Source organism: Pygocentrus nattereri, chromosome 22 (assembly GCF_015220715.1).
Source record: "Pygocentrus nattereri isolate fPygNat1 chromosome 22, fPygNat1.pri, whole genome shotgun sequence".
Lineage (NCBI taxonomy): Eukaryota > Metazoa > Chordata > Actinopteri > Characiformes > Serrasalmidae > Pygocentrus > Pygocentrus nattereri.
The window spans coordinates 30,129,293-30,157,249 of NC_051232.1; the positions used below are offsets into that span (position 1 = coordinate 30,129,293).

At 38.9% G+C, this 27,957-nt stretch overlaps 2 protein-coding genes across 2 annotated transcripts; both read right to left on the minus strand.

The window, feature by feature from the left end:
* Window positions 1–1,789: 1,789 nt before the first annotated feature.
* Window positions 1,790–6,936, minus strand: LOC108429264 (complement C1q-like protein 2). Its single transcript, XM_017700903.2, has 3 exons — window positions 6,594–6,936; window positions 2,441–2,569; window positions 1,790–2,193 (listed from the first exon to the last, which is right to left on the minus strand). Exons 1-3 carry the CDS (start codon window positions 6,859–6,861, stop codon window positions 1,913–1,915), a joined length of 678 nt encoding a protein of 225 aa, XP_017556392.1. The 5' UTR covers window positions 6,862–6,936; the 3' UTR covers window positions 1,790–1,912.
* Window positions 6,937–10,122: 3,186 nt separating this feature from the next.
* On the minus strand, window positions 10,123–23,077 carry LOC108429257 (fucolectin-like). The gene is made up of 7 exons (XM_037532814.1): window positions 23,010–23,077; window positions 22,831–22,870; window positions 17,765–17,809; window positions 17,383–17,683; window positions 16,577–16,716; window positions 14,290–14,378; window positions 10,123–10,182 (listed from the first exon to the last, which is right to left on the minus strand). Exons 1-7 carry the CDS (start codon window positions 23,019–23,021, stop codon window positions 10,123–10,125), a joined length of 687 nt encoding a protein of 228 aa, XP_037388711.1. The 5' UTR covers window positions 23,022–23,077.
* Between the last annotated feature and the right edge of the window lie 4,880 nt (window positions 23,078–27,957).

Below are 27,957 nucleotides of genomic sequence, written 5' to 3' on the forward strand. Positions count from 1 at the left end.
TCATTTAATTCAGTTTTTTGTACAAAAAAAAACACTTAAATGTCAACCACACAAATAGTGAATATATGGTCTTTAAAAGCAGGCAAACCATTCAAATGTGCAGGACTCTGCTCCTCCAGGACCAAGATTGGGAAGCACCAATCTAGGGGGGAGTAATTCACACCCCCTAGGCTGGGGGTATATGCTTGGTGGTCTGGGGGTATATGCTTGGTCGTCTATGTATCATATATCATTTCTTTGGGTCAACTCATTGGAAAAGTTGAGAGGTGAATCAACAAATAGTAAAACGATGAACTATGGAGCATTTGCCATGTTCTCCTCTAAAATATGCTGATTTGATTAACTTGAAAAAAACAGAAAACACTTAGTACTTCTCTTCGGATTAAGGTGAACTGAGCATTACCTGACCAAAAAATGTGTTTTGAGGATTTATGTCATTTTTTATTGTGGACAAAAAGTGCAGAATTATAATGTAAATAAACGGTACAGGTGGCTGAGCTGTGGTTGTCCAAGGGGGGCGCTGTGATAAACCATCACCCTCTTTCTGCATGTAACCTGTAAGTGATAATACTCTTTGATATAACAGAGAAGCACTTTCTGAGACCGTATTCCGAGGCTGTCACTTGAGCAGGACACAGTTTCTGATGTATATTGTTAGGCAGTGGTTTGCTGGTATTATTAAGCTAAGTGTGATTCAGTGACGTGTCTCGTTATTGTTCAGTTTGAGGTGATGCCATCCTACAGACAGAGAATACACAGAATATAGAGTAAGAATAAAGTGTCTAGCGCCTGAATTAAAACACATGATGTGACTCCAGCACAAATCACTGCATCAATTACTGCCATTAGTGTTTTGCTTGTTATAAATAACCAGTGGTGGACAGTAACTGAGTAAATGTAATTGGTTTCTGTACTTTAGTATTTTTGGTGTATCTGTACTGAAGTTTCTCCGGAGAGTTCTGGGCGACTTTTTCCTTTCACTCCACTACATTTCAGAGTCTAATATCCGACTTTTTCCTCCTACATTCTGAGAAATCTGTCGTTCCTTTTGGTTTCTGTGTGTATAAAAACGTAACATGTCAAAACGAAAGAAGCGCAAAGCCAGAGCACCAATCAGGGCCCAGCGGTCACTTTGTTTAGAGCTGGTTTTGACCTGTTGGTCATCCCGACCCAGTGCAGCACGCGGTTCAACGTCAGCGCAGCAGCGTAAAACTTTGGGAGAGTCTGTTCAACATAAATGATGAACTAACCTAACTTTGTGTAAATAGAGCTCAATATAGAAATATGTCCACATATGCAGTCGAGACTGACGCAGCTTTTTTCTGAATTTCTACAAACACCATTTCATTTTATAGTAAATGAGTTTGGGCTGGTTTATGTTTATGAACAGACGCCTACAGATCAACATAGTAAAGGAGCTCATCTGTGATCCTGAGTTTAAAGCCAGTTTTTATTCAACTTAAACTTGGAACTAAGTTGTAAATAAATCTGAAACTGAAACTTTGCTTGTGTGTAAAAAGTGATTTCAGAGCCACTCGGTTCTCCCTGATGGAAACTGTTTACCTTCAGTGTTTTGTGCTTCTGATCATTTTAATAGACGTCAGCGTCACTAATTAATGACGTTCTATTAAAAGACTGGTTTACCAAGAGAGACGCTGGAGGACTTTCACCTGAAATGAGTTCATGAAGCCAGTCTGGTTATAAAAATGATAACAGGACATCAGAGCCAGAATTACTCTTTTAGTACTTTTACTTTATACTTAAGTACATTTGAAGGTAAATACTTTAGTACTTTTACTCAAGTGGAGGTCTAAAGGGAGGAACTTCTACTTTTACTGGAGTGATATTTTACCTTCGGCGTCTCTACTTTAACTCAAGTACATGGTTTGTGTGCTTCATCCACCACTGCCACTTATAGAGTATTGAGCAAAAAACCATTGAATGTGGTATCAATATTATCTCCATCCCATACCCATGTGCCACCTATTAGAGTTACATAAATGTGAGCTCCACTCTCTACTACTGTGATGACCCCGTTTGAGCCATTTGCTGCATAACCAGCAGGCTGACGATGAGATGCTGTTGCTAGTCGTTGTCCATTCATGAACATGGACAATGCTGTGCCGTGATCAGTTCCACCATGGTAGAAGAAGCTGAAATAGTACACTCCTCGCACCGGTGCTGTAAATATTCCTACATTAGAAAACAAATAATGAGGGAATGAGCAAATTCCTGTTCCACTTCAGATGTACTGCATTTAACATTTAACAAGTTGGTGAAACCTCACAATTTCAAAATGTAACAAAAAATATAGGCTTAAAATTATAACAATTAAAAGCATATAATTATAAATTATTTGGTTAATTCATGTGTACAGTGCATCTTTAGCTATATGACGTATTTTAATGTGTTACGCTTCACTGTGAGGATCATGCTCTACCTGTAGATGGATTGTAGGCATTGCCCAGATTTGTGAAGACCTTCCTGTAAACTAGGATCTTGTCTGTGTTGAAAGGTCCAATGTTGTCATGCCCTCCCAGCGCGGCTGAGAATGCCACCCTTGGGACGCCTGTTGAGATATTGAAGCAGTGATCCTGTGGCCTGTTATCAAACATGATCTTGCACTCATTCACGAACTGGAAATGGGGTTTAGAGCCCCTTACAGATTGCGTGTATACTGTAGATTCATTAGCAAACTGGGATTAGTGGGAATTTTAGTCAGTTAATCCGACACATGTGCATTCCTTACTGCCAGTCGTACTAAAAGGCACAAGTTATCTTTTTTCAACCAAGGGCTTTAAAAACATTATCAATTAGCCTCTTTCCATATTAAACACTATACATTTGTTTTACGCAAATGTGGTAAATTGCCTTGAAATGTGTGCATTTGCATTGTGTTGTTTATGTTTAATGTGCTATTTATGAGACTTATTGGCTTTGGCTTGGGGTTTCACTTAGACATAAAAGACATTTTATGCACTTACGTGTCAAAGTAAACTTGAAACACGTTAAATGAAGGCAAATGCATATTTAGACACTTTTATTTTTATCGTTTAATATACTTTTTATGCATATATTCACTTCAGAATTACACAGTAATGTCTTTTGACTTTGCGACGTAGTCATAAGCATAAACTGATGTGAAATTGATAGAGGACAAATATATTGATACGCCACAAATGAATAACATTACTGCTTTCCTGCAAAGCCGTTGTTGCCAGTTACAGCTTTGAGCTTTCTGTGGTAAGGAGCAAAGGTGTCAAATTCAGATCCAGAAAGTAAAAGTCCTTCCCAGGATTTTGTTCCAACTGCCTGGCTGCTCTAGTTAGATCAAACCACCAGCACAGCTGTCTGGGCAGTTGGAACAAAATCCTGGGAAGGATTTTTACTTTCTGGATCTGAATTTTACACCTCTGGTAAGGAGTAAATGAGCATAGCGATAGTTCAGACAAGCCACAAAGTAGAGCTCTGGACACAATATCCAATCCCCGGCTGTCACCAGATGTTATGCATACAATTGGCTAAATTCAACAGGAGGCTCATTTAGGCTGCTTTAGCCTGCCTATTCTCACAGTTCCTCTGCAAGCCACTTTGCAGTCTCCTGCTGGCCAGAGGTTTGCCTTGTATGGTCATTTTTGGGGGTCTTTCTGCTGTCTTGGGCTTTCCATATGTGCAACATGGAAGAGCAGGGGGGTCCCAGAACAGAGCCGTACCCAGATATAACTACTGCAAATGGATATACTGATTGAAGGGTATTAATGGTAGGTATGCTGCGTCAGTATCTACGGTAGCCTGCTAGTGATATGGCTGCATACAGTTTATGTTGAGCACAGCCTACAAAGCCAACTCAGCAGGGTAACTATGCTTTAACAACACTAGAGGAAGCAAGTAAGGGCTTGACATTGTACAGTTGTGAAATTGGTATGTTTTGTAAGTGTATCTCGGAAGCATGTGAGGTGAGGCTGGGTTTTAAACAGAGAATGTGTCTGTAGTTTGGCAGGACAGCACATGTGGAACTTGCTGTTTTTCTGTCCTGAGGTATCTGTGGCAGCATCTTTCTGGTGGTGAGTTTTATCTGATTGGATTGTGGCATGTTTAGCATCCAGTGACGCAAGCTTGTCCTCACTGTTTATAAGAACAGGCATATGTCACTGTTTCACTGCTCTAACAAATCCTTTAATCTGAAGTGAAAGTTTTTGATGGAGTGATTTGCGTCGGTGCTGTTGCCCAGTTAGTTCTATGATTCAGTCAGAGCTTAAATTTGCAGTTTAATAAATTAAAAAGCTATTTGAGTTATTTGAGTTGCTCTTTATGCCTCTCAGGGGAAACCTTTCTTTCATTTGTTTGATTATTGACCATTACACATTGGCTAAATTCATCAGAGTGCTTTGTAATCCTCTTCGCAGGAGGTTTGCCTGGTATGGTTGTTTTGGGGTCTTTCTGCTGCTCTTGCTCTGCTGCCTTGGGCTTTCCATCTATGCATATTGAAGGGCAGGGAGGTCCTAGAACAGAGCCGTACCACCAAATCTAACTTATTGCAAATGGAAACAAAATGTTTTCTTTGACAAAGTGGTCCTGGGTCGTGGTCTTGTTGTAATGGCCATCATCTCGCCAGATTCACTTTCTTGGCCAGCAAGATTAGATTCTTCACTAATGTTCTATCCATATTTCCTTCGATGACTTATAATGTCAAGGTACCATTAGCAGAGAGGCAGCTCCATATCATGACCTTCATACTTCATTGTGAGTTTGGTGTTCCTGGAATCATACTGTGATGGCTGGGAGCTTTGAGGCAGACGCATGTGCGAAGAGAAGCGAGATTTATTAAGTACAAATCCATAATCAGGGTCAGAACCATCCATGGTCAGAGAGCAGGAGGGACAGACATGACAAAAATGAAATCAGAACTCCAAACAGGCCAGAAAACTCTTCAAACAATACCTACACTTCAAACACACACCTTACATCTAACAAACATCTGCAAACACACAGGGCTTAAATACATGAGGGTAAACGAGGGACAGCACATGGACAGGACTGGCCGGTAAACACAACACGAGCACATGGACAGGACTGAGAGGGGCCAATCGTGACACATACGCACGACTCTTATTGCCAGAGAGTTCCAGTGTTGTGTCACCTGACTGGACCACATTTTTCTGAAAGATTTCTGATCTGTCTAAAATGGATGTGTGCAAATTTTAGACCTGCACCTATGTGCATGTATCTTTTGTGGCAGAGGAGATTTGTGAAGTGTAGGAATGGATTGCAGTGCAGTCCATCGCTTGTCCTTCTCTGTGTAACTATTTTTGAACGACTGTTGGCTTCTCTCCTGCCTTCCTTATCGTTCCTCTGAGAGTACTTTGTGACATCCTGAATGGTGCAGCTGCCTGGGAAACCTGCTTAGCTGTGGGTCCATGAACTTTCAACATACATATTACGGGACTTTGCCAATCGCCTAAACAACAGGCACTGACAATGGCTGCAAGAATGCCTGAGCCTCGCATGCTGACTGAGCTGCAAGGCTGGGGCACTGCCTTCCTGCCCTCTCCTGTGGCCGTCTTTGGTGCCCATGGGCGGGGTAACTGGTACAGGTACCAGTTGGACTGGCAGTGATGATTGAGGTCTTTGCTACGGCTGTAGCTTCTTCTGTTTGAGTGTTGTTTAATAATGTCGTCCCTGAGAACATTACCACCTTTTTAATGGTAGACGTTTGACATTACCGTCTTCTCAGTCTATGGCAATGTCAACACCAGGTGCAATGCACGCAAGAACATTTTGTTGCAGCGTTAATATCTACGATATTAATCTGGTGTGGGTCATTCTACAGAATTTTCCAATTTTGTGTCCCTGACGTTTACACATATGCCACTTTTAAAAACCATGTTAGTGTTACAACTTATTTACATTTTAAAATAAAACAAGTTATTTTACCAATTACACCTCCTTGAGCCACAATTTAGCAATATTGGTTTTTAAATCAGAATTCCATGCAAGAAGAGCTTGTCCTCACGGTCATATGTAAAGACTGAGGCCATATTTTGAGGTGAAAAACATGTTTTCCTGTTATTTTAACAAAGTGCCAAATTAATATATAATGTAAAAATAAAATATATAATGAAAGTTGTTGTCCCCAGGAGTCGTGTCACTTGTGTTGTTCTCTTATTTTGAAATAAAAGTCACACTGATGACATCACTTGACTTCATTTTACCTGTTTTCTGAGGATCTATGAAGAAAAGCACATGGTGAGTCCACTGCGTCTTTTCAGTTATCAGAAATGTTCTCATTTAGCTCATGATTTCAAATGAAGCTTTTAGCTTGAAGTCACTGGTGTGACCTGGTTTATTCTGAGGCACTTGTGAAAAAACTAGTATACAAATGAATTAAAATACATATTTTAGCTTAAATTCAATGATTGACAACTTGTAAATGTTGTAAAATGCTTTTTTCATTTAAAAAAAAATGTCACTGGTGCCACTTATATTATGTGTAACACCAATGACGATCGGTAACAGCAGTGACTCCTGTGGAGAGACAGAAAAGTGGACGTTTCTGTAGAATGACATGTATCAGTACCAGTAAGCATATTCACCTTTGTCTTCCCTTTTCAGAACTTCGATCTCATCCTCACTGGCCTTCAGTCTAGACATAATCAGATGAAGCTGCGTTTCCATCGTCTCCAGTTTCTCTCTCGTCGCTCCTTCTTCTCTCAGCAGTGAAGCGCACAGGTCTAGTGGACAAACTGATCTGGCCATTTGTTTCTGAAAATCCACTTCAGTGTCATTGCTGAAGCCTTGATCATTTGCACAAGCTGGTGTCAACCAACCACACAAGAAAACAAGAACTAAAGCTTCATTCATTTTCAATATGCGAGCTGAACCTCCTAGTTGTTTTCTAGATTTCTCTCCAGGTGGGACATTTATAGGCAGGTACTTTCAAAGGCATCTGAGATACTCTGTACTTTGGACGATCTGGTTAATATTTCCTTGGGCAAGCCTGTTGGGACATGGGAGGACGGTAGCAGAGCAAAACATGTTTTTATGTAAAATAAAAAGTCTCCCAATCTGTAATATCTATACTATTTACAACACAGCTGACAAATTCAGAAATTTAACCATAAAATAAGTGGCAAATGTTGAATTTCCTTTCATTAGCCCAACATTTTCCATTTTAGTGTATTTGTTAAAAGATGAGATAAGAACAATTCATATAACTTAAAGTGATTATATAGCTACTTCTATTGCATTCTTAAAAGTAAGTGATGGTTCCTTGCTTGGAGAGGTGGTTTTAGGAGAAATCTTTCACTGTATGGAGGTTGCTTTCTGGCACAATGCCAAAGAAATCCTGTTAACACTTTCTGTGAATGTCACATTTGTATGCATCTATGAACACACTCATAGCATGTAATGAAGGCATCATAAGGCATCATAACAGACATCGCTATAAATTTTTATAAAAATGCATTACACATTATAGCCATGCTTATTATGCATTATGCATTGTTAACATAATGCATTATAAGTGCTGTTCATAACACATTATAAGAGCTCATAAGCTGTATTTGTCCGCTCTAAATAAAGTGGAGCGTACTGGACTAAAGCCTCCTCCAGTGTTGAGAGAGGCTTCAAGTTGAAGTATTTACTGAAGGATTTACTGAAACACTAAAACACAATAAAGCTCATTACAGGCTTCAAATTCAGAGTTTAAACTAGAGCTGCCCTCAGTGTTTTACCCAATGTGGGAAAGCCACAGTTAATGTACACCACCGTTAATGTGCACCACCGTTAATGTTCACCACCGTTAGTGTTCACCCTGTTAATGTACACCACTGTTAATGTGCACCACCGTTAATGTTCACCACTGTTAATGTACACCACCGTTAGCCTGACACTAACTTAACACTGCATATCCAATAGAATGCCAGCAGAAATCAGCATTACTGTACTGTAGTATTACAGAGTGAAGAAATTTTGTATGTGTCTTTAATTCACTACTGGCACTGACAGTATAACGTGTCATTAACACTACTTATAATGCATTATAGTATCAGTTCATAATGTATAGTAAACATGGCTATAAAGTGTAATTCAGTGTACTTCATTTTTATAAATATTTATGGCCATGTTTATAATGCCTTATGAATGCATTATTTCGAAATCCTTTTATACCCCTCAGCATGTTTCAGAACATCAGTATCTGTCTTGCATGTGGAGAACTGGTGTCTTAGAGGGTTTTGTATTATGAATGAGTTCCTTAGTTATCACTATGCGGGGAACAGAAAGAAAGCAATATATCAATTTTATTTGCACTACTAATGCTACCTTTAATCTGTATCGTTCATGCAACTGTACAAGGTACATAATGTCAGAGACCGAACAGCAAATCTGCAATGCACCCCATACTCACACGCACTCCAGAGACACACCTCTCATGGACGTTACACGTGAGCTCAGTATGAGCTATAAAAAGTCCCCTTAATAGAGCAGTTTAGTTGAGATTCAGTTATATATGGCAGCTTCAAGGACTAACTGAGGTCAATAAAGGCAGAGCCGAGAATCCCAAACGACCCTGTCCCCTGCAACTTCCTCCAACTCATTTGCAGGGACCCCAAGCCACTCCCAGGCCAACTTGGGGATATTATCTCTCCAGCAGGTACTAGGACGGCCCTGGGGTCTGCCTGTCCCAGCCTGCAGCCAATCTCACGATCCCTCTTCCCATCACTCATGAACAAGAGCCCGAGATACTTACACTCCTCCACCCAGGGCAGGTCTTTTCCCCTTAACGTTTCCGGGCATACCAACTCACCTAGAGCCTGTCCAGTCATGTCATGGACTTTCAACTTCAAGAAAAAATTCGATTCAGCTTGTTTTTAATCATGAATTTTAAAAATTCAGTTTAGAATTGTGTTTAACTGCTTATAGAATGAATGAACAGAGCTGAAATATCAACTGGTTACAAACACAACATTAATAAGATATGAAACATATTGAATTTCAAGTCAGCTGGTCTCATGTTAATAAATGTCTACAAGAGGTTAAAGGATGTAGTTTTGATATCAGATTGTGCTACATTTCAAAATTCCTTGGAAATGACCAATAAGGATGGTTTTGTTTTTGGCTGTCTGGAGCCCTGGCACCAGACTTCACCCTATTTGCTTCGGTTGCTTGGTTTTCATTACACCAACAGTCAGCACGTTACAATATGAAGCAAAGTTTCTGTACCACCAATTAGTATTTCCATGTTTTTGTGATTTAGTTGTAGAAAAATCTTTGACATCCACTGAAAAATATCTGACACAGCTGGTCAGTCTGTCTACAGACTCTTGATCTTAATCTGCTATGACCAGAGATATCAGTTTTTGGTACTTCTAATTTACATTTACAGCATTTAGCAGACGCTCTTATCCAGAGCGACTTACAAGAAGTGGTGATTGGTCAATACGGGTCAGTTTAAGACAGATTTTTCTTGACCTGGGGAAAACTTGGTTGAGTCGGTCAGGTTTGCACAAAATTGTCGCTCTTGGTTCGGGTTTGGACAGAAAGTTCTCCGGCTGTATTCAGGCTTAGTTCAGACTTTCAAGCCTGATTATGAAAACAAGTGCCAGAATTCCTTCTAGAAGGACGTGTATGAGGTCACAAGGTCAAAAAAGGACTCAAGGGCAGCTTCATTGTTTGAGACCAGAACTATCAGTATAGCATCTAAGTGACACAATACCACTGGCAGTCCTTTCGAAATCAAGACTGTTCAAGTTCATTTTCAATTCTTTATTTAAACCATTCATGATAGGATTAACATGGTTTACGTAACTAATGACTGTCAGTACACTGCAAATATAACTCACATTAAGAAGCCCAACATTATTTATATAGACATAAATTAGATAACAGAGTGGTAGATACTTCGGATTACACTCACATACATTTTCTGTAACGGCCCATTTTGTTGGTTTACATTTCTGGTCTAAGCCTAAGAAACACCACACATAATGGGTCTATAGAGTGCAGCAGGTTTGCTTTGATTGTTTCAACATTAATGGCTTTTAATCATACCTCAACAAATCAACATACTGGCATATAATAAGCTGAGGAGAAACTATCTTGTGTATCTCAATGAGTTCCTCATCACTGTGTAATGTCACTGTTAGCTCTCACTAAAGTCTCCTCCTCATCAAACATGGAAACCTACAGAATTAACCCACAGTATCTTGAGAGTAAAGCTATCATCATTCAGATCTGATGACCACTACCTGTCCTGGTAACGTTAAACAAGTTCCATCTGCTCATTGATAGGACTTAATATGTATATTTTGGTAGTGTCAAAGGTAATAAATGAACACATTCAGGTGTTTTTTTTGTCAGTTTATATATCTATAACAAAACAAATGGCTTTTTAGAAGGAAAAAAATTCTGGTCAAATTAGGGCTTATAAAACTGTATAATCTAATGTGATTAATTGCAATTCATTATTTTAAGCATTGAAAGGCCTTGGCTATGTATGTAATATTTCATTTCATATAAGACTCGAAGTTATATCTAAGAGATTTACTTTAAACAACCCTCTACTTTCCAAATGGCCTAAATTCATGATCAGCACAATGTGTGCTCAATTAAGAACGGTTTAAGCCCAATTATGGCTGTTTTTGTTTAACGTTTCAGCACTGAGGGACACAGTAATATGTCTTAAATGTTGTCTTTCAGTTAAACTGGTAACATAGTTACCTGCTTCCAGGTGTAATCTGCTCTCTGGTTCCTCTTCCACAAACGGACCCGAATCGGGGGGTCCTTACACCAACAGAAGTGGCAATGTGGAAAAGTGAAAGAGGCTCTGAGGCTCTGATACTCTGTTGTATCAGATTAACTGATAAAGCCATATAAAAGGTTGTGATGTTGGATATTCTTGGCTTCATGCCTGGTTGAATGGTTGGTAGGGAATCCTGGGTCTACCAAAATTAAGGGCTGTAAGTGCAAATACGTCGTTTATTCAGTAAAATACAAACAGAAGAAAGAAAAACTGGAAGAAAATGAGAAGAAATCTATTATGTAACAATGTTCAGGACCTCAAACACTCATTATCTTGGTCCACACTCTCTGTCCTGGCTTAACCTCAGCACAGGAACTCTTTTTGTCTCAAGGTTGCGAGACCGAAGAGGCTTCCACCCCAACTTCTGCTTCAAATAATGAACCTGACCTCCCCGTGTATTCATACCTCTATCCCCACCCAGGGTTAAACCAATTAACGCCAAGGGTAGGTACTCAGTACACATACAACAATATTTAGGTAATTACTCCACACCCTGCTCAAAACTGACATGTCATCAGATTTGTGCCCATTCTACAAGTATCCTTTTTCATGGCTAACATTGACAACGTTCTTCCTTTTCAGGTTTCCTGACGCCAGGATCACTCCATATGGTTATGGGCCCTTACAACCTGGATAAAAGAGGATGATTACCTTGCGGCAGTTCCCCTTGGAGTCTCAACAGACCACGTGAAGAGATAAGTACATTTATGTGAACATACATTACACATATGTGTCACTCTGGTGAAGAGCTGGATCATGACAAAGGCAGACAGTTATACAGGTTAAAATATTGAACTATTTTATCTTACTTCATATTTACTTTGTTTAGCAGAGCTCTTGCTTAAACAATAGTGTGTCCTGTTACAAAATCAAAAGACAACCTAAAATGTAATCAAATCTAGGATAGGAATATCACAGGATGGAGGGATGCAGTGCTGAACAGTGATTTTTTTTTTTCGTCATCTTCTACTTCATACTTTTCAGGCCATGTCAGTTGACGTCACAGAGCTTGCTGCCACCTGTATTACAGAAGAAAAGAAATGTTTACTACACAATCCAGCAAAAGTTAAAGCAATGAGGCTTCATGAGGTTAAATATGTGTGTGTGTGTGTGTGTGTGTGTGTGTGTGTATGTGTGTGTGTGTTCTAACTGAAAGTACAGCTGTATTGAAACATTTCTCATAGACCCTCCAAGACCCTGCACTACTTATATGTGATTTCATTATTATTAGTGACTATTATGATTGCTATGATTATGTAAGTCTTACTATAGTTGAAAATTACCCAGGTTGGCTAAATTGGCCCATACACAGAAATGCTTATTAATGTGCATCATCCCAGCAAATCTAAAGTGAATAAAATAAAGATTTTCTTATAGTATGTTTGTCAGAAAATGTAAGGAAATTACACAAGCCCTCCTATGTTTCTGTGTCCAATTGCATTTCTTCTCACCACAGAATCTTACAATGTAGACATGTGCCTTTTAAGCTTTAATAATTTTCAGAACTCACAAGTCATCCAAACAAACTGGAACACTATATTGCCAAAAGTATCCGCTCGTCTGCCTTCACATGCATATGAAATGAATTGAGTGAGGGGCCGTCCCCAAACTGATCCCACAAAGTTTGGAGCATGAAATTGTCCAAAATCTCTTGGTGCTGAAGCTTTAAGAGTTCCTTTCACTGGAACTAAGAGGCCGAGCCCAACTCCTGAAAAACAACCCCACACTATAATCCCCCCTCCACCAAACTTTACACTTTGCGCAATGCAATCAGACAAGTACCGTCTCCTGGCAACCGCCAAACCCAGAAGCGTGATTCGTCACTCCAGAGAACACGTCTCCACTGCTCTAGAGTCCAGTGGCGGCGCTTTACACCACTGCATTCCACTTGGTGACGTAAGGCTTGGTTGCAGCTGCTCAGCAGTGGAAACCCATTCCATGAAGCTCTCTGTGCTGTTCTTGAGCTAATCTGAAGGCCACATGAAGTTTGGGCAGAGTTGGTGTGAGAGTCTGTGGTGGCCTGGGCTGCAAACACACTGCAGTCTGTGTGCTGGAACTGTTGCTGAAGAAATGAGTCAGCCCCTTCAGTGAAGATGTTGTGGGTTTCACACGGTTGATGACTGGGGTGTATTTGGGGAGCAGGAACAAAGAGAGGTGGTAAGACTGTCCCAGGTGAGGAAGGGGTGTGGCTTTGTAGGCGTTAGCCTTATTGGTATAAACGTGATCCAAAGTTCTTTGTCCCCTTGTAACGCAGGAGACTGAGGAAAGTTTCGAAAGTACAGATCTCAACTTGCTGTGATTAAAGTCCCCAGATTACCCGTCTTTGTTTATGGTGTTGACATCAGTGCCAGGGTCTTCCAGTTGGTGTGAATGGCTTCTTTTGTCTCGGTGTCCTGGTCAGCTCTGGGGGTAGCTGGTTGAAGTTGAATGGAAGGTCCAAAATGATGTTTGTACAGCGATGATTAATATCAAGCAGTGTCTGTCTGTCATATCTGAAGTTTGCACAAGTGAGTCGAGTGAAAACGCAGGAAATTGTAAGGTAAATAAACACTTTCAAAAAAAAAAAAGGTGAGACACCGCATTTGCCTACACTCCTGAAAAGCGGAGTGCATAACGTTGGTCCTGGAGGACCTGTTTCTGTTTGAGTTTGGTGATTTACATGTTCAAACACACCTGATTCAACTCGTCTGTTAATTGCCAGGTTTAGTGGGTGTGTTTGAGCAGGGAAACTATCAAACTGTGCTGGACACCAGCCGCTCAGGACTGGAGTTGTGCACCCCTGAGCTAAGCACTGAACTAGTTATATAAGACAAACGTGTTGAATAGTTCAGAAAAGATACAACATTCATCACCATTTTTCCTGAACCAGAGGAGCTGCTACGTGTTTTCATATACCAATCACAGGTTTATCTAAATATTGTTCCACTCTGTTTTTAACCGTTTTGCAGAATGAGAACATTTTGCTTTTAATCCAGTTGTAAACAAGGTTCTTATTACATTAGTAAACAAACAAAATAGCATCTTATATTTAAGTGCAGTACATTTGTGACACAGAACACATATTTTCCAAAATAATATGTTTTAAAATTATGAAAAAGAAATCGTATAAATATTACAACTTTAAAGCTAAGTATATAGAGTTAGTATCGCTATCAGTACTCAGGATCATCCAATACTTTAAGTATTGGTATTTGAAGGGAAGCATTGCATCAGTGCATCCTTGGATTCTTCTTATTATTAACAAAGACATTTGAGTCTATAACACATTCTTTCTTATCTTTCATACCTTTATTTTTAAGATCTGGTTTAGGTTGCCATGTCCAGTACAGTTGAACTGCTGAGACTCCTTTCTTGGCCAGAGCAGTTTTCAGCTGTGGAGAAACAGTAGTTGGACTATTGTCTGTTGTCTTTCACAGAACTAGCAAGCTACTTTAACTACTATAACTTCACATAACAATAACAGATCTCTTTCTCTCTGTCACATGTACCTGCTGAAGAACTTTGTCCCCCGCTGTAGAATCTGTCATATTCTCAGTGGTGTGGAACTTTATTCTCAGATTTTCCTTTTTAATGAGCACTTAAAAAGGGAACAATATTCATTTTAAGCATTTGTCATTCATTTTAATAACAGTCTATGATGCTATTGTCACTTCATTAATTACAATTACAACAATTAGGCAGTCCTGCTTTTCCCCTTAACTTTATTTAGCACTTCCATCTGTTACATAATTCATACATAATTCATGCATATATATATGTATATATATATATATGCACACACACACACACACACACACACACACACACACACACACACATATATATATATATATATATATATATATATATATATACATATATTTTTTAACTATATTTCCAAAAGTTTTCACTCATCCATCCAAATCATTGTATTCAGGTGTTCCAGTCACTTCCATGGCCACAGGTGTATAAAGCCGAGCCCCTAGGCCTACAGACTGCTTCTACAGACATTAGTGAAAGAATGGGCCACTCTCAGGAGCTCAGTGAATTCCAGCGTGGTACCGTGATCGGACGCCACCTGTGCAACAATTCCAGTCGTGAAATTTCCTCACTACTAAATATTCCACAGTCAACTGTCAGTGGGATTATAACAAAGTGGAAGCGATTGGGAACGACAGCAACTCAGCCACGAAGTGGTCGGTCACGTAAAATGACAGAGCGGGGTCAGCGGATGCTGAGGGGCATAGTGCGCAGAGGTCACCGACTTTCTGCAGAGTCAATCACTACAGACCTCCAAACTTCATGTGGCCTTCAGATCAGCTCAAGAACAGCATGGAATGGGTTTCCATGGCTGAGCAGCTGCATCCAAGCCTTACATCACCAAGCGCAATGCAAAGTGTTGAATGCAGTGGTGTAAAGCGCCGCCACCGGACTCTAGAGCAGTGGAGACGTGTTCTCTGGAGTGACGAATCACGCTTCTCCGTCTCGCAATCCAATGGAAAAAGCAAGGTCCATAAAGACATGGATGAGCGAGTTTGGTGTAGAAGAGCTTGAGTGGTCTGCACAGAGTCCTGACCTCAACTCGACAGAATACCTTTGGGATGAATTAGAGCGGAGACTGTGAGCCAGGCCTTCTCGTCCAACATCAGTGTCTGACCTCACAAATACACTTCTGGACAAAGGGTCAAAATTCCCATAAACACACTCCTAAACCTTGTGGAAAGCCTTCCCAGAAGAGTTGAAGCTGTTATAGCTGTAAAGGGTGGGCCGACATCATATTAAACCCTAGACCGGGATGTCACTCAATTTCAAAAGTGAATACTTTTGGCAATATAGTGTGTATCTCTCTCTCTCTCTCTCTCTCTCTCTCTATATATATATATATATATATATATATATATATATATATATATATATATATATCACATATATGTATGTGTGTATGTATGTGTGTATGCATGTATGTATACAAAGTAGACTAAGGATTATGTTATGATCCATTTAAACTAAATGCATTAATAGAGATAGTAATAAGCAAAATATTATACAAAATAGATGAGGACATGTTTCATTAAAAAGAAAAAACATAGTCATGTATAACTTTTTTTAGTGCAATGCATAAAATGAAATGTTCAATAAAAATCAGCATACGCAGAGTTTTTGATGGCCCTACTGGTGTGTCTTTATATTGTGATAAGGATAAATTATTGTGATATGATGATAATTTTGCCATGTTGCCTCCCTCTAATACAGAATTATCATTATATACAGTTATTCTGCAAATTTGGTTCTTACGATGCACTTTTACTTCAAAGGCTTTATGCAAATGTATAATGTTATAACAGTGCATTGAATCATTAAAAGTAGGACCACCCACGGTGGCAGTATGCTTTAGCCTAAGGTGTTTAACATTAGCTTAAGAAGTTTAGGTTTTTAAGTTTGCTGTGTTGTTTTTCTTCATCTTTGCACATCTCAGCTGCCATGTCATCATCAGCTGTGCCAGTGTGCATTAGCTTAGTATGGTTAGATTTAGGATTTTAGGTTTGTTGTGTTTTTCCTCATTTTTTCACATTTCCACTAGATGATTTTAGTTTAGTTATGTTGTATTCATTGGGAAAAAGTGTCTGATGTGAACGTATGGATCATTTCTAGTGAAGTGTGTTGCAATGTGAATCCAGTATTCTGGTTGACTGTTATTGCATGATCACCTTAACAAAAGACTTAGGAAGCCTCTAAGCCTATCCCATATAACGTGAGCCTAAATGTATAGTGAGATGCTTTACGTTAAAAATGAACCTGCAATTCCATAGACTTCCACTTCACAGAGAGTGAGAATCCTGTTTGTTTCAGGAATGACCACATTCACGTAACGACCTATCATCGTGCATGCATTTGTAATGGTCAAATTAGCAGGCATGCTGGAGATGACGGCACATCTGCAGAGTGAAGGACAAAAACAAAGAGAAAGAGGGATTAATTAGGCAGATATTATTTTGGTAAATGTACTCATTTGTGTCTACATCCCTAGTGGCCATTCTGACAGGGGAAATGAAATTAAATATTTGAAAATTAAAACTTAAATATATATATTGGAATATTTGCATTTGGATCCATATTTTGTAACTAGGACACTGTTGTCTCTATGTATGTGAAATGTGATTCTATGTGGAGCTGCTAGTGAGCAATGAAGGCAAAAGTGGAGGGTAAGAACTTTCTCCACAAGGACAAGATAAATGGGCAGAACAAGTGTAGATTTTGAATGTATATTTTTTAAAGGTTAAAGAACCTTTACATAGATACTTTGTCTTTTAAAAGGTTCTTCATGCTCAAAAGAACATGAGTCTTTGTGGAACTGAAAGTGGTTCTTCTATGGCATTGCTGAAAGAACCTTTTATGGCACATTTTTTAAAGAATGTATCTATTCAATCTGTAAGATCTATAATACTCTATAATAATATCCTGTAGTTAGCTAAAGTAAATATAAAGGAATTTGCTATAACTTCTTATAAAAAGCATGTAGCATTACTAAAGTTCTTTTTATAAGAGCATTAAGTACATCCTTCCTTCTATAGTGCTCTGACATCTTCTAAAACGAGAATCACCTGGGGTTATTGTTGCCGTTGTTGTCTAAGGCATTTCCAATGCGGATCTCAGCCCCGATGATCCTTTCTGAACAGCAGTCACCTCTGTTAGTAATGACTACACTGCTAATCTCGTACAAACCCAACAGATCCACCCTCCACCAAGGGGAATCAACATAATCAGTAGTTGAACAAGAATAATTGTGAAAGTTTGTATCCTTGTTCCTATCAATAGACCGACTTGCATAGTGCTCAGTATATGACGATACTGATTGTGTTGCATATCCTCCCAAGGCCACGTTAGATGGATTTGAGGTGCTACCTGGAAATGAGGAATACATTTTTTCAGTACTTTCAAAAAGGTCCAAAACTAGGGATTGCTGATATTCTATGTCATTCTTACCTGCATAGCTGCTCGCTGTGACTTGACATGACCAAAAGCAGGCACCTGTGCAACAATTTCCAGTATGTATTTTAGTTTACAAAAATAACATTACGGCCTCTTATCCAAGAGGACCCTAAGCAAACAATAAGCTTTCAGAGGCCACTGCAGTTCCCCCACACCAGACTTGTCAAACCATGACTTTATGGACCTTGCTTGGTGCAGGAAACAGGAAAGGTTCTTCCCTAAACTGTTCCCACAAAGTTGGAACCCTAACCCTAACCCATACAATTGTCAAAATGTCATTATATGCTGTGACATTACCCTTCACTTGAACTAAAAGGCCCAAACCCTGAAAACCAGCCCCAGACTATTATCCCTCCTCCACCAAACTTTACTGTTGGCACCAGGTAGGTAGCTTTCTCCTACATCTGTCAAACCCAAATTCGTCAGACTGCCAGATATTAAAGTGTGATGATTCATCACTCCAGAGGACACATTTTCAGCACTCCAGTCGACACTTGGCATTGCACATTGTGATCTTGGGCTTGTGGGCAGCTGCTCAGCCATCAATACCCATTTCGTGCTCTGGACGCACATTTCTTGTGCTGATATTAGACAAAGCACTTCTTGTAAGTCGCTCTGAATAAGAGCGTCTGCTAAATGCTGTGAATGATATTGCTTCCAGAGGCAGTTTGGAACTCTGTGGTGAATGAGGCCCCAGAGGATAGGTGATTTTTAGAACTCAGAGTTTATCTGGTCTGCTGTGTCATTAATCTGCTCTTGTTGCTCCAAGACACTTCCATTTCACAATACTAGCAAATACAGTTGACAGGGGCAGATCTTGCAGGGCAGAAACTTCATGAGCTGACCTGTTGCAAAGGTGGCATCCTTTGACAGTGCCATGTTTAAAGTCACTGAGCTCTTCAGTATGACCCATTCTACTGCCAGTTTTTCTTTATGGAGACTGCATGGCTATGTGCATGATTTTCTTTACACCTATTAGCAATGGGTGTGGTTGAAACATCTGAACTCAGTAACTAGGAGAAGTGTCCAGATTCTTTTGACCATAAAGTAAAGCTATGGTTATTGTTGCAGATCAACATGTGATAAATATCAATGTCTGGCCTTTTTTAGATATTTCCATACACCTTAAAATCATCAAAAAATCAAAAGTTTCGAGCTCACACTTGTTCTAAACATGTCTTTGTAAATCCACTAAATCTAGCCACTCGGTTAGGACAGTTCATACTGCACATATGTACAACATGGCTCTTTTCACCTGCCAAATTGAGCGGAACATCTTTGTTGTTTTCTTTTCTGCCTCATTTGGGCGTCTATAGTTGTGCATTTGCTTTGCAAAGATGGACAAATTGCACGTGAATGATGGATTACTTTCAGGACATGACAGACATAGAAGCATTGAGCTTAACGTATATTTAAGCAATAGAACACAAGAGAGAGTGTGTTATCGTGAAATAACATCAAGGCTGTGATTTGGTTGCTGGCACGAGCCGAAGGCACATCGACCTTAAGTGTTCTATTGCTTTTCTATAACAGTTAAATAAATAAATAAATAAATAAATAAACTGGCCGTGAACACAGCATTTAATATGTTTTAATGTTCAGTTCCTTCCACCAAATTATAGCTCCTTAACGAGCAGCTTGTCAGAGTAACGAGCTCTGCCCACTCGCTGCTCAGCCGGCAGTTCGTTCTCCAGCTCCTTACACTAAATTCCCAAACTGTCGTCACCACTGAGCAGCTTTTCAGTCGCAGCTGTGACAGAAGAACAGCTGAACAACCTGGAATCAGCCAGAAATTAACCCAATGCCATTCGCCAAACGTGTGGTCTGATCTTCAGAGTCAGACCAAATCAAACGGAGCCATAAAACGGACCCAATATCAGGTTCAGCTCAGTTTTGTCCTTTTGTGCCAGATCAGTATTAATGTTGTTTTGTCCCGGCCAGTCTGTAAAGCTTCTTACAGCCCGTTTAGTTTGGCGAATGGTGTTAGGCTCTTTTCTGGCTGATTCCAGTTTGTTCAGGTGTTCTTCTGTCACAGCTGCCGAAAGTGACAAAGTGAGAAGTAAAAACATTCAAATGGCTTGATAGTGTTTGTGAAAAAAACATGATGCTATAGGGAAATAACCGCACAGTTAGAACGCTTCTCAACCAATCAGCTGTTATATAATCTAATATATACATTATATATAGATAAATTAATTATGTATACATGATATATGTAAAACATATATATAAAGCACAGTTATATATACATGATCTATATAAAACATTTTATATATGTGTGTGTGTGTATATTCATTATAATGTTTTATATATATCATGTATTATATATTAGATATACTGTACTATATATATATATATATATATATATAAGGCAGTAATGAAGAAGTTTAAAACAGCAAGAGCTGTAGTGAATCTGCTTAGAAGAGGATGCGTGTTTTAATTACTCCTATGGCACAGTACCTACTTAATCTCAACTCTTAAGCATGTTTGTTTTTTACATTGATTTACTTTCATGTAATATGCTGACGTGCTTATCCAGAGTGATTTATAATCATTGTTACAAATAATGATGCATGATTTTGAAAAAGAAAAGGAATTAAATTTACTTCAATTACATTAAACATTTCTCTCATACATTTCTGTGTGACATTGATCTTATTGAATATTCATAATAAGATGTATTGTTATGGCTTTTTCATCTTTACCACTGGTGTAGAAACATATATTAGGTCTGGCAAATGATTATAAGTAATGCAGCCATTAAGTGCATTAGTGTCTGTAGTTAATCACGATTAATCACATTTGAGTCATTCTCCATTTGGAGTGGGAAACGTGCTTAAAATATTGGCACAGCTCCAAAACCTCAGTATTTACATTTACACAGTTGACCTGTATTAAATAATATGTCTCCCTTATGATTCTCAGATTTTCTTTTTTCCCCTGTTTCATAGTCGCTCTGCATCTGTAAAACAGTTCATTACAAAACCAATTTTCAACATTTGAAACGATTTAAATAATATTTGTCTTAGGAATTTTGATAATACAGATTTATGCTTTCTTTTTACATCATTAAAGTTTTACTACATTTTAAAAATATGCATTTTATTTTAAAAATGTCAGGGTCACACATTGTGGTCACTGCTGTTATCAGGACTCTTATTTTACATTTTTAACACAGTATTTTCAGCTCTATTAAACTGCTTCTTTGGGTTGAGGCTCATCAGAGGGGAAGCGCCTCAAAGCCTTAGAAGGCAAGTCACACTCGCTCACTATGTTTAATTAATTCATTATTTACTTTGTTTATTAGGCAGCTCATAACTTCTATAGGTCACTGCTGTTTTGTGCTTTAATGGCTGGGTAATCAAAATTTTGTCAAAGTAATGTCAAATATATCGTTTTTATTACTGATTTTAAATTTCACAAGGTCATCTGAACCACCAATGGGTCCGCCAGTTTCCACAATCCACAGATTTAACCAGAATTTCACTGGAGTCATGCTACACCATATTCATACAACACCACCAACTGTGAAATATGTTTGGAGTTCAACCCTCCTTCTACAAACTTGATAATAAGAGAAGTTAATGGAAATATTAAGATTATTTAGTTTTGGGATGAAATAAATTGATTTTGAAAAAAAATATCCACCTCAATTCCCAGTCCAAATGAAGAATGACCCTGAACTTGACCCTAAAACAATTCAGCATTTAAACAGCAGTACAGTTTATTAAGCTTTGTCATAATGTACCTACTGTTTTAACCAATTCAGTAAGATCATTTCCATTGTGTGAATGCATGGTTCAAATGACCCTGAGCATTAAAAAATGACATCCTTTTCATAAAATGAATATAATTAGTAGTTGTCATCAACATCCAGGGACAGCAGCAATGACACCCACCATATATTTCATATCAGTCTGTCCTAATAGAGAAAAGTAATAAACAGTACAGTAATATAATGTTTAGGGTATTTCTTTTTAAGCATCTTAAAGAAAGTCGTGCATTTTCTTATATTTAATTCATTTCTTAACTTTTTTTTCCAGTTTTTGACCCTTTAAACTGCATGCATCTTAATTTGGAAAATATGGGTGCTGAACCCAAGTGCAGACCCACATTTGGCCCCTTGCAGTCCCATATGGAAAAAATATACATGGGCATGTATTTTAATATATTTGAAATACCTTTCAAATACATTGCAGTCAATACCAAAACATGTTCCAAACACTAAAATGCATTTCAGAATATAATTGCCATGTTAACCAAACCTACAGTGAGTCAAAAGTCACAGGACACTGTTTTACTTTTTTTTTTTTTACTGTTTTATTTTTTGTGCTGTCACAAGCCTCCACGATGCGGTGCTGAAGGTGTTTGTTGCAGATTCTCAGCATAAACAATTTGTTTGAGATGACCCCGGAGATAAAAGTCGATAATACAATAAAAAATAAAATAAAGTAAATGTGTCCTGTAACTTTTGACTCATATGATTATATATATCAAATATATATAAATGTACCATACAAAAATAAATGCATGTACTGTATGTGCGTATCAGATACATAAGAAAATGTATGAAAACAGGCAAAATCCTCTCTAATGCACTTCACTGTTTGTTACCTTTTGAAATGAATTTGTACTCCAGTACCTTCATTTTAAATATGATCAAATGAAGCTTTAACATGACAAAAGCGAGTGTTGTAGGTATTGCTGTGCTGTGAAAATGCAGTTATGATTTAATATCTTGATTATTTGAAATACATTGTGTGTGAGCATCTTAGTGTCTTACTACATACGTACATGGTTAATGCAAAGTCAGTATCATTCATTCAGTTCATATATATTTAGTTATACCTGCAACCTTTGTCAAAACTACATAAAATAAAAATTTTTAAATTTATATTGAAAATTTCCCCCCATTTTCATACATTGCAAAAAATGTATTTGGTAAAAACATCTGGATTTTTTTCCCCATATGGGGTTTGGGGCTTTAATATGCTTAAGGCTGTAATATGTAAGACGTTAAAGTAGTTATAGTAGGTATAGTAGATGTTAAAGGATTTTACCTGTTAGAAGAAGCAGGCATCCATAGAGTATCTTCATTGTCTGTAAAGTAATAGCGAAACAACTTTAAAATACTGTAAATTGAGGCAGCTATGATTTTATTCAAAACTAGACAGTCAGGCTGTTTTAACCAGCTTGAAAAGATTTGAAATGAATGCATAAAGATAAAGTTGAATATCACCTTGAGCATCATAGATCAGCAAACATGCAGCGAACGTCTCCGTTTAGCACCGTCACGTCTGATCCAGCGCTCTCTTATGAGTAAAAAAGGTACAGAGAGCTGGATAAATGTCATGATTAGGACGGTGTGAATCGAGCGAGCTGTTCATGCCTTATTTGCCTACCTTTATCTCAGAACTCCAACAGGTTACGCATTCCGCGATTCTGATGTATTTGAAAGGCAAATGCGTTTTACATTCAGTGAAGAGTCAATTCCAGAAGGTCAACAAACCTGAGGTAAATTTGACTTTCGAATGCAAAGGTTAAGCAGAGGGGAAACGTCAGACCCTTAGTGACCTTCAGAGAGGGCTTAGAGATTTCTGGGTACTAAAAATGCTTTATTTATGTCTTATTTTTATTTGTCTTTATTCAATCAAATAAAATGAGATTTACTGTCACATCACATTTACACAGGTGTGAAGGTAAGTGAGAATCTTGTAATCTTCAGTGTGTACATGAAGTGAACTGGAAGGCTGTTATTCACTGCTCTTGTTTGGAGCACGAGATGCTGCTGCCACTCATCGGCAATAAAATGTAGTTACGGTCAAATAAGATCCTGTAGCAATGGATGTCCAAGCATCACATGTTCGGTTCTGGTCTCGTTGTAGAGAGTGGGGGGGGCGGGTATCTGTGTCAGTAAAATATCTTTGAGACTAGACACTGAATCTCAGCTCCAAAGTGTCAAACATAGCATAAAAGCCCTGGTTCTCAAGGAGTACGAACACAAATCCTGGGCAAAAAAAGGAGCTAAAGAGCGTGTAATTTGCTTCCAAGGAAGATGCTTTGACGTCGTTTGCTTGATGGTCCTCTGGTTGGAGCAAGTGGACGGAAAGCAGGTGTAATATGGTTTCGCATATCTGTCATTTCCAAAATACTTTAGTGTGACACAACTTGCATATAGTGCGGCTCTTATCCAGGTCCCTTTTCCCCTGCCGTGCAGAACACACGTCACCTAGCAATGTACACGGTCTCGCCTAGCTAGTCGCTAACGAAAAGGCAATGAAAGGATTTTAAGACGAACATCTCGAGACGAATGGACTTATTTGCATTTATTAGAAGCGCAGATGATTTCCTGGTATGTTAAATCAGCGATGAGAAACTGTCAAGCACTTAAAAGTTGTAAAGATGAAGTTGCTTCTCTTTTTAATTTCCCTGTTCCACCTTAAATGGTGCCAATCTGGCGCCTTAGGCAGAATTTAAGGTGGAACGGGAAAATTTGAATAAGACGCTGGAAAATAAGAAGCTGACTTCAGCCTTGTAAAGCAGTCGAATGTTGAGAGACATTTTCCAAGAAACTGATCTACTTTTGAGGAAAAGTGTCCTGGCGGAGACAGGAGGAAAGCGGCTTTAGCTGAGCTAAAGCTTAAAGCAGAGCAGTCATGAGCTGGAGGTTAGGGAGCTGGCCCTGTGACCAGAAGGTTGCCAGTTCACCCCCCCCCCCCCCCCTCCGGTGGGCAAGCCAGGGGCAACAGTGGCAAGGAAAAACTCCCTCAGAACTGAGGAAGAAACCTCCGTCAACATTACGTTATTGATTAGTATTTAGAAAATCAGTTTTTGACATTTCATAATCGTCCACGTCTTACTCAGCCAGTTCGCAGTTTTCTCTGAGGATACATCATAGCAAGCTCTCCTACTGGTTAGGACTTCAGGAGCTGAAGAGAAGACCTAAACTGTTAGATTAATCATCAGCATAATTACAAAGTGACGCAGGAATCAATTAATCAAGTTTCCAAAAGCCAGGACCAATTTTATGAGACAAAAAAAAACATCTCTTTGGGCCTTGCGAATATAAATGGCAGAATAATCAGTGGGTTGTTCAGAAGACAGCAGCAGCTCCATATCGAAGTTCACTAGTGAAGTAATCAATGTGAAACTCCTCCAAGGTAAACTGTAAGCAACATGGAATGTTTTATTATAGTTTATATATAGTGTTTAATGTAGAACTGCCTTTTTCGAATTTAGATTTTAGAATTTAGAAGGTAGATTAAAAGCTGCAGCAGCCACATGTGCCAATATGTTTGCGTGTGTTTGTGTGGGTCTGTGTAGATGTTATGCTTGTGTGTGTGGGTCTGTGTGGGCATTGTGTATGTGTGTGTGGGCTCATGTGAGTGTTATATTTATGTATGTGTGGGTCCGTGTGGGTGTTGTGTGTGTGGTTGGGGGGGGTGACTGTGTGAGTGTTTTATATATGTATGTGTGGATCTGTGTGCGTGTTATGTTTGTGTGTGTGTGTGTGGGTCCGTGTGTGTTATGTATGTGTGTGTGCGTGTGTGTGGGTCCGTGTGCGTGTTATGTATGTGTGGGTGTTATGCTTGTGTGTGTGTGTGGGTGTGTGTGTGTTATCTATGTGTGGGTGTTATGTATGTGCGTGTGTGTGTGTGTGTGAGAGGGAAAGAAGCCAAAGGAAACGACAAATGCTGCTAAGGCAGGTAAGCTAAGCTGATTCTGGTGGTGATGAAATTGTGTTATTGTTTTTATAAGTGCTGCAACATGTTGCATTAAAATTAATCAGTGAAGTTGATCAGAATAATCAGTGTTCCAGCTCTCTGATGTTCTCCAGCATCTCTCAAAATTACTAATGAATTCATACAATTATGCTGTTTGTACAGTTTTAGGTTCTTTTTCTCCTCTCCGGCTAACGCAGTTCTCAAAAAGTTAATCCAGCCTTCATTTACAATGGAAGAGTCTACTGTGAAGAAAAGCGCCATCAATCCTGCAGTTCTGCCAAAAACTCCATCCGATAGACACACACCGATCCCAGCCTAGTTTTGCTGTCAGCCAGTCAGCTGCTGTAAAAGAAGTGAGGCTTTAAAAGGCTTGAGATCTAAAGTTTTCTCCATTGGAGTGAGCACAAAGCAGTTTAACACTAAAGACTTGTCTACCATAGATGAGAAGAGTAGTGTAACAGAACAAGCGTCAGCAATGTCAGCCTGCCATTTATTATAAAGCACACTCTGACAACTTTATTCTCATTTCCAGCAGCAGATGTCTGGAGTATGTGAGGACCTAAGTAATGGTGTTTATCAACCTTAGTCCAGATGCTCCCAACACGCTTGATCTAATAAATCAGATAATTATTACTTAAATAAAGATGGAGAAAGTACTTTGAAATGTAGGGAGGTAAGCAATTTTAGAGAATCCAAGTGGGAAAGAGTAAATTTGTGTTAATTAGCTCTCCATGAGATCAGTATACCAGTTGAGAATGGTCTTTCCAATAAGGGTAACGTGTCCTGATTGCTTGAGAAGGTGGAGTCTAACCCACCATACATGAGAAGAGCTGAGAAACGCAATAAATATCACCAGCATGACTTACACATTCTCATTTGAAGCGTTCATTAACGTTCAGCATAATTAATGTGCAATATCTGCTGCAGACAGAATGGCACAAGTGCAATACATGCACACGTTCTGTGCAACATCCATAGAACTGCATGTGTAAACTGTAAATTTGTGTAGTTTCTTAATTCTACTTTTTTTATATGTTTCTGCCAACAGACGCCTTGTTTATTTATTTCTATAGTATAGCTTATATTTTGTATGATGCACATCTTTGTCTACTTACTGCTCTTTATCTGCTTACTGTGTATTCTGCTGTAGCAAGGCAAATTTCCCCCAGTGAGATAATAAAAGTCTGTCTTACCTTAATAATACAAAAAGTCTAACTAAACAAAGTGCTTCTACAGCAAATACTTCCATAGCTCAGATCTGCTGTTTCCCCTCTGGGATCAATAAAGGAGTCTGATTCTGATCTGGTGTTTACATTCATGGTAACATCACCCGAGTCTAACCCACCATAGATGAGAAGATGGGAGATGCATGAGGTAATCATCTTATGAAAGGTCATCCAAGACAATGTTTTTAGCATTGATGTATTTCCATCTGCTAAGATTGATATAATTTTTCTCAGTCATTGTATTAATAGTAGCTCAACCCTAGACTAGTCAGGCTCACCTATGCCAAGTGCAGAATACAAAGAGGAGATGTAGGTGTAATTCTGAACTTCACATTATTAGCCTTCAATGGTTCTTTGACCCTTTGGGAAGACAATATACTAAGTGCCATTAACTGTGAGCACCAAGTGAAAGATGACCAGAAGGTGGCGTCGTTTCTTTATCTAGTATTCCGCCGACCAAAAGCCAACATTTATATACACAATATTTTCAACAATTTATTTCATATCACAAATTCTTTAAAACGGGCACAGTGTTCATACCATGCTATCATCCTCATTACATTAGCAATGGACCAATCAGACAATGACATGGTAACAGATCAGCCAATGAGGTGTCGTGTTAGAAGGAGAGCGACTCCAAATGGAGGAAGGAGAGCGGCTCCAGAGTCAGGTAGGCTGATCAGACATTGTTCTGAAATGAAGTGCTGCTGTTATTTTAGTGAACAGTGTGAAAATGTAAAGCTACAAGAACAAAACAGAAGCAGTGAGTCTTCAGCAGGACCAGATCAGCTCAGAGCTCCGTCTACAAACCTCAGGAGGGCTGAACTGCCAATGTTTTCCTCGTTAATGAGGAGAATCTCAACAAGAGCACTAACTGCTAGCACGCATGCTAATAATGTTAGCCCTCAGCTTCCTACATCACTGTTGTGAAGTGTTTATAAAGAGCTAACTGCAGAAATATCAGTGGTGCTGCTCTAGTTTCCGCCCTGGTGCTCTTAGCGCTCTGTTATAGTGATTATAGTGACTTTCTCCTCACCTGGGCGATAGTTTAAGACGGTTGAAGAGAGACTGCAAACCTAAACAAAGACAAAGACTTAAACTCGTCCGCTTTTCTCTCTTTGGGGAGTTTAGTTAACCATAAATATCTTCTTTAATGCTGTGGTTCTCGTGTTGGTGTTCTAGATAAAGATCTTTCAAAGTAGAACTGATCCACAGTCAGAGCTCCAGCTGAGGGCTG

Excerpts from the sequence above, each read along its gene's own strand:
- LOC108429257 (XM_037532814.1), bottom strand. Across the intron at positions 14,379-16,576 it reads GGAAGTCTATGGAATTGCAG|TGCTCATTAAAAAGGAAAAT; the intron begins GTTCATTTTTAA and ends TCCCTTTTTAAG. Across the intron at positions 10,183-14,289 it reads GGGACAAAGTTCTTCAGCAG|GTTTCCATGTTTGATGAGGA; the intron begins GTACATGTGACA and ends TTAATTCTGTAG.
- LOC108429264 (XM_017700903.2), bottom strand. The coding sequence starts at position 6,861 with ATGAATGAAGCTTTAGTTCTTGTTTTCTTGTGTGGTTGGTTGACACCA. Across the intron at positions 2,570-6,593 it reads TCTGAAAAGGGAAGACAAAG|GCGTCCCAAGGGTGGCATTC; the intron begins GTGAATATGCTT and ends ATATCTCAACAG. Across the intron at positions 2,194-2,440 it reads TGCCTACAATCCATCTACAG|GAATATTTACAGCACCGGTG; the intron begins GTAGAGCATGAT and ends TTTCTAATGTAG.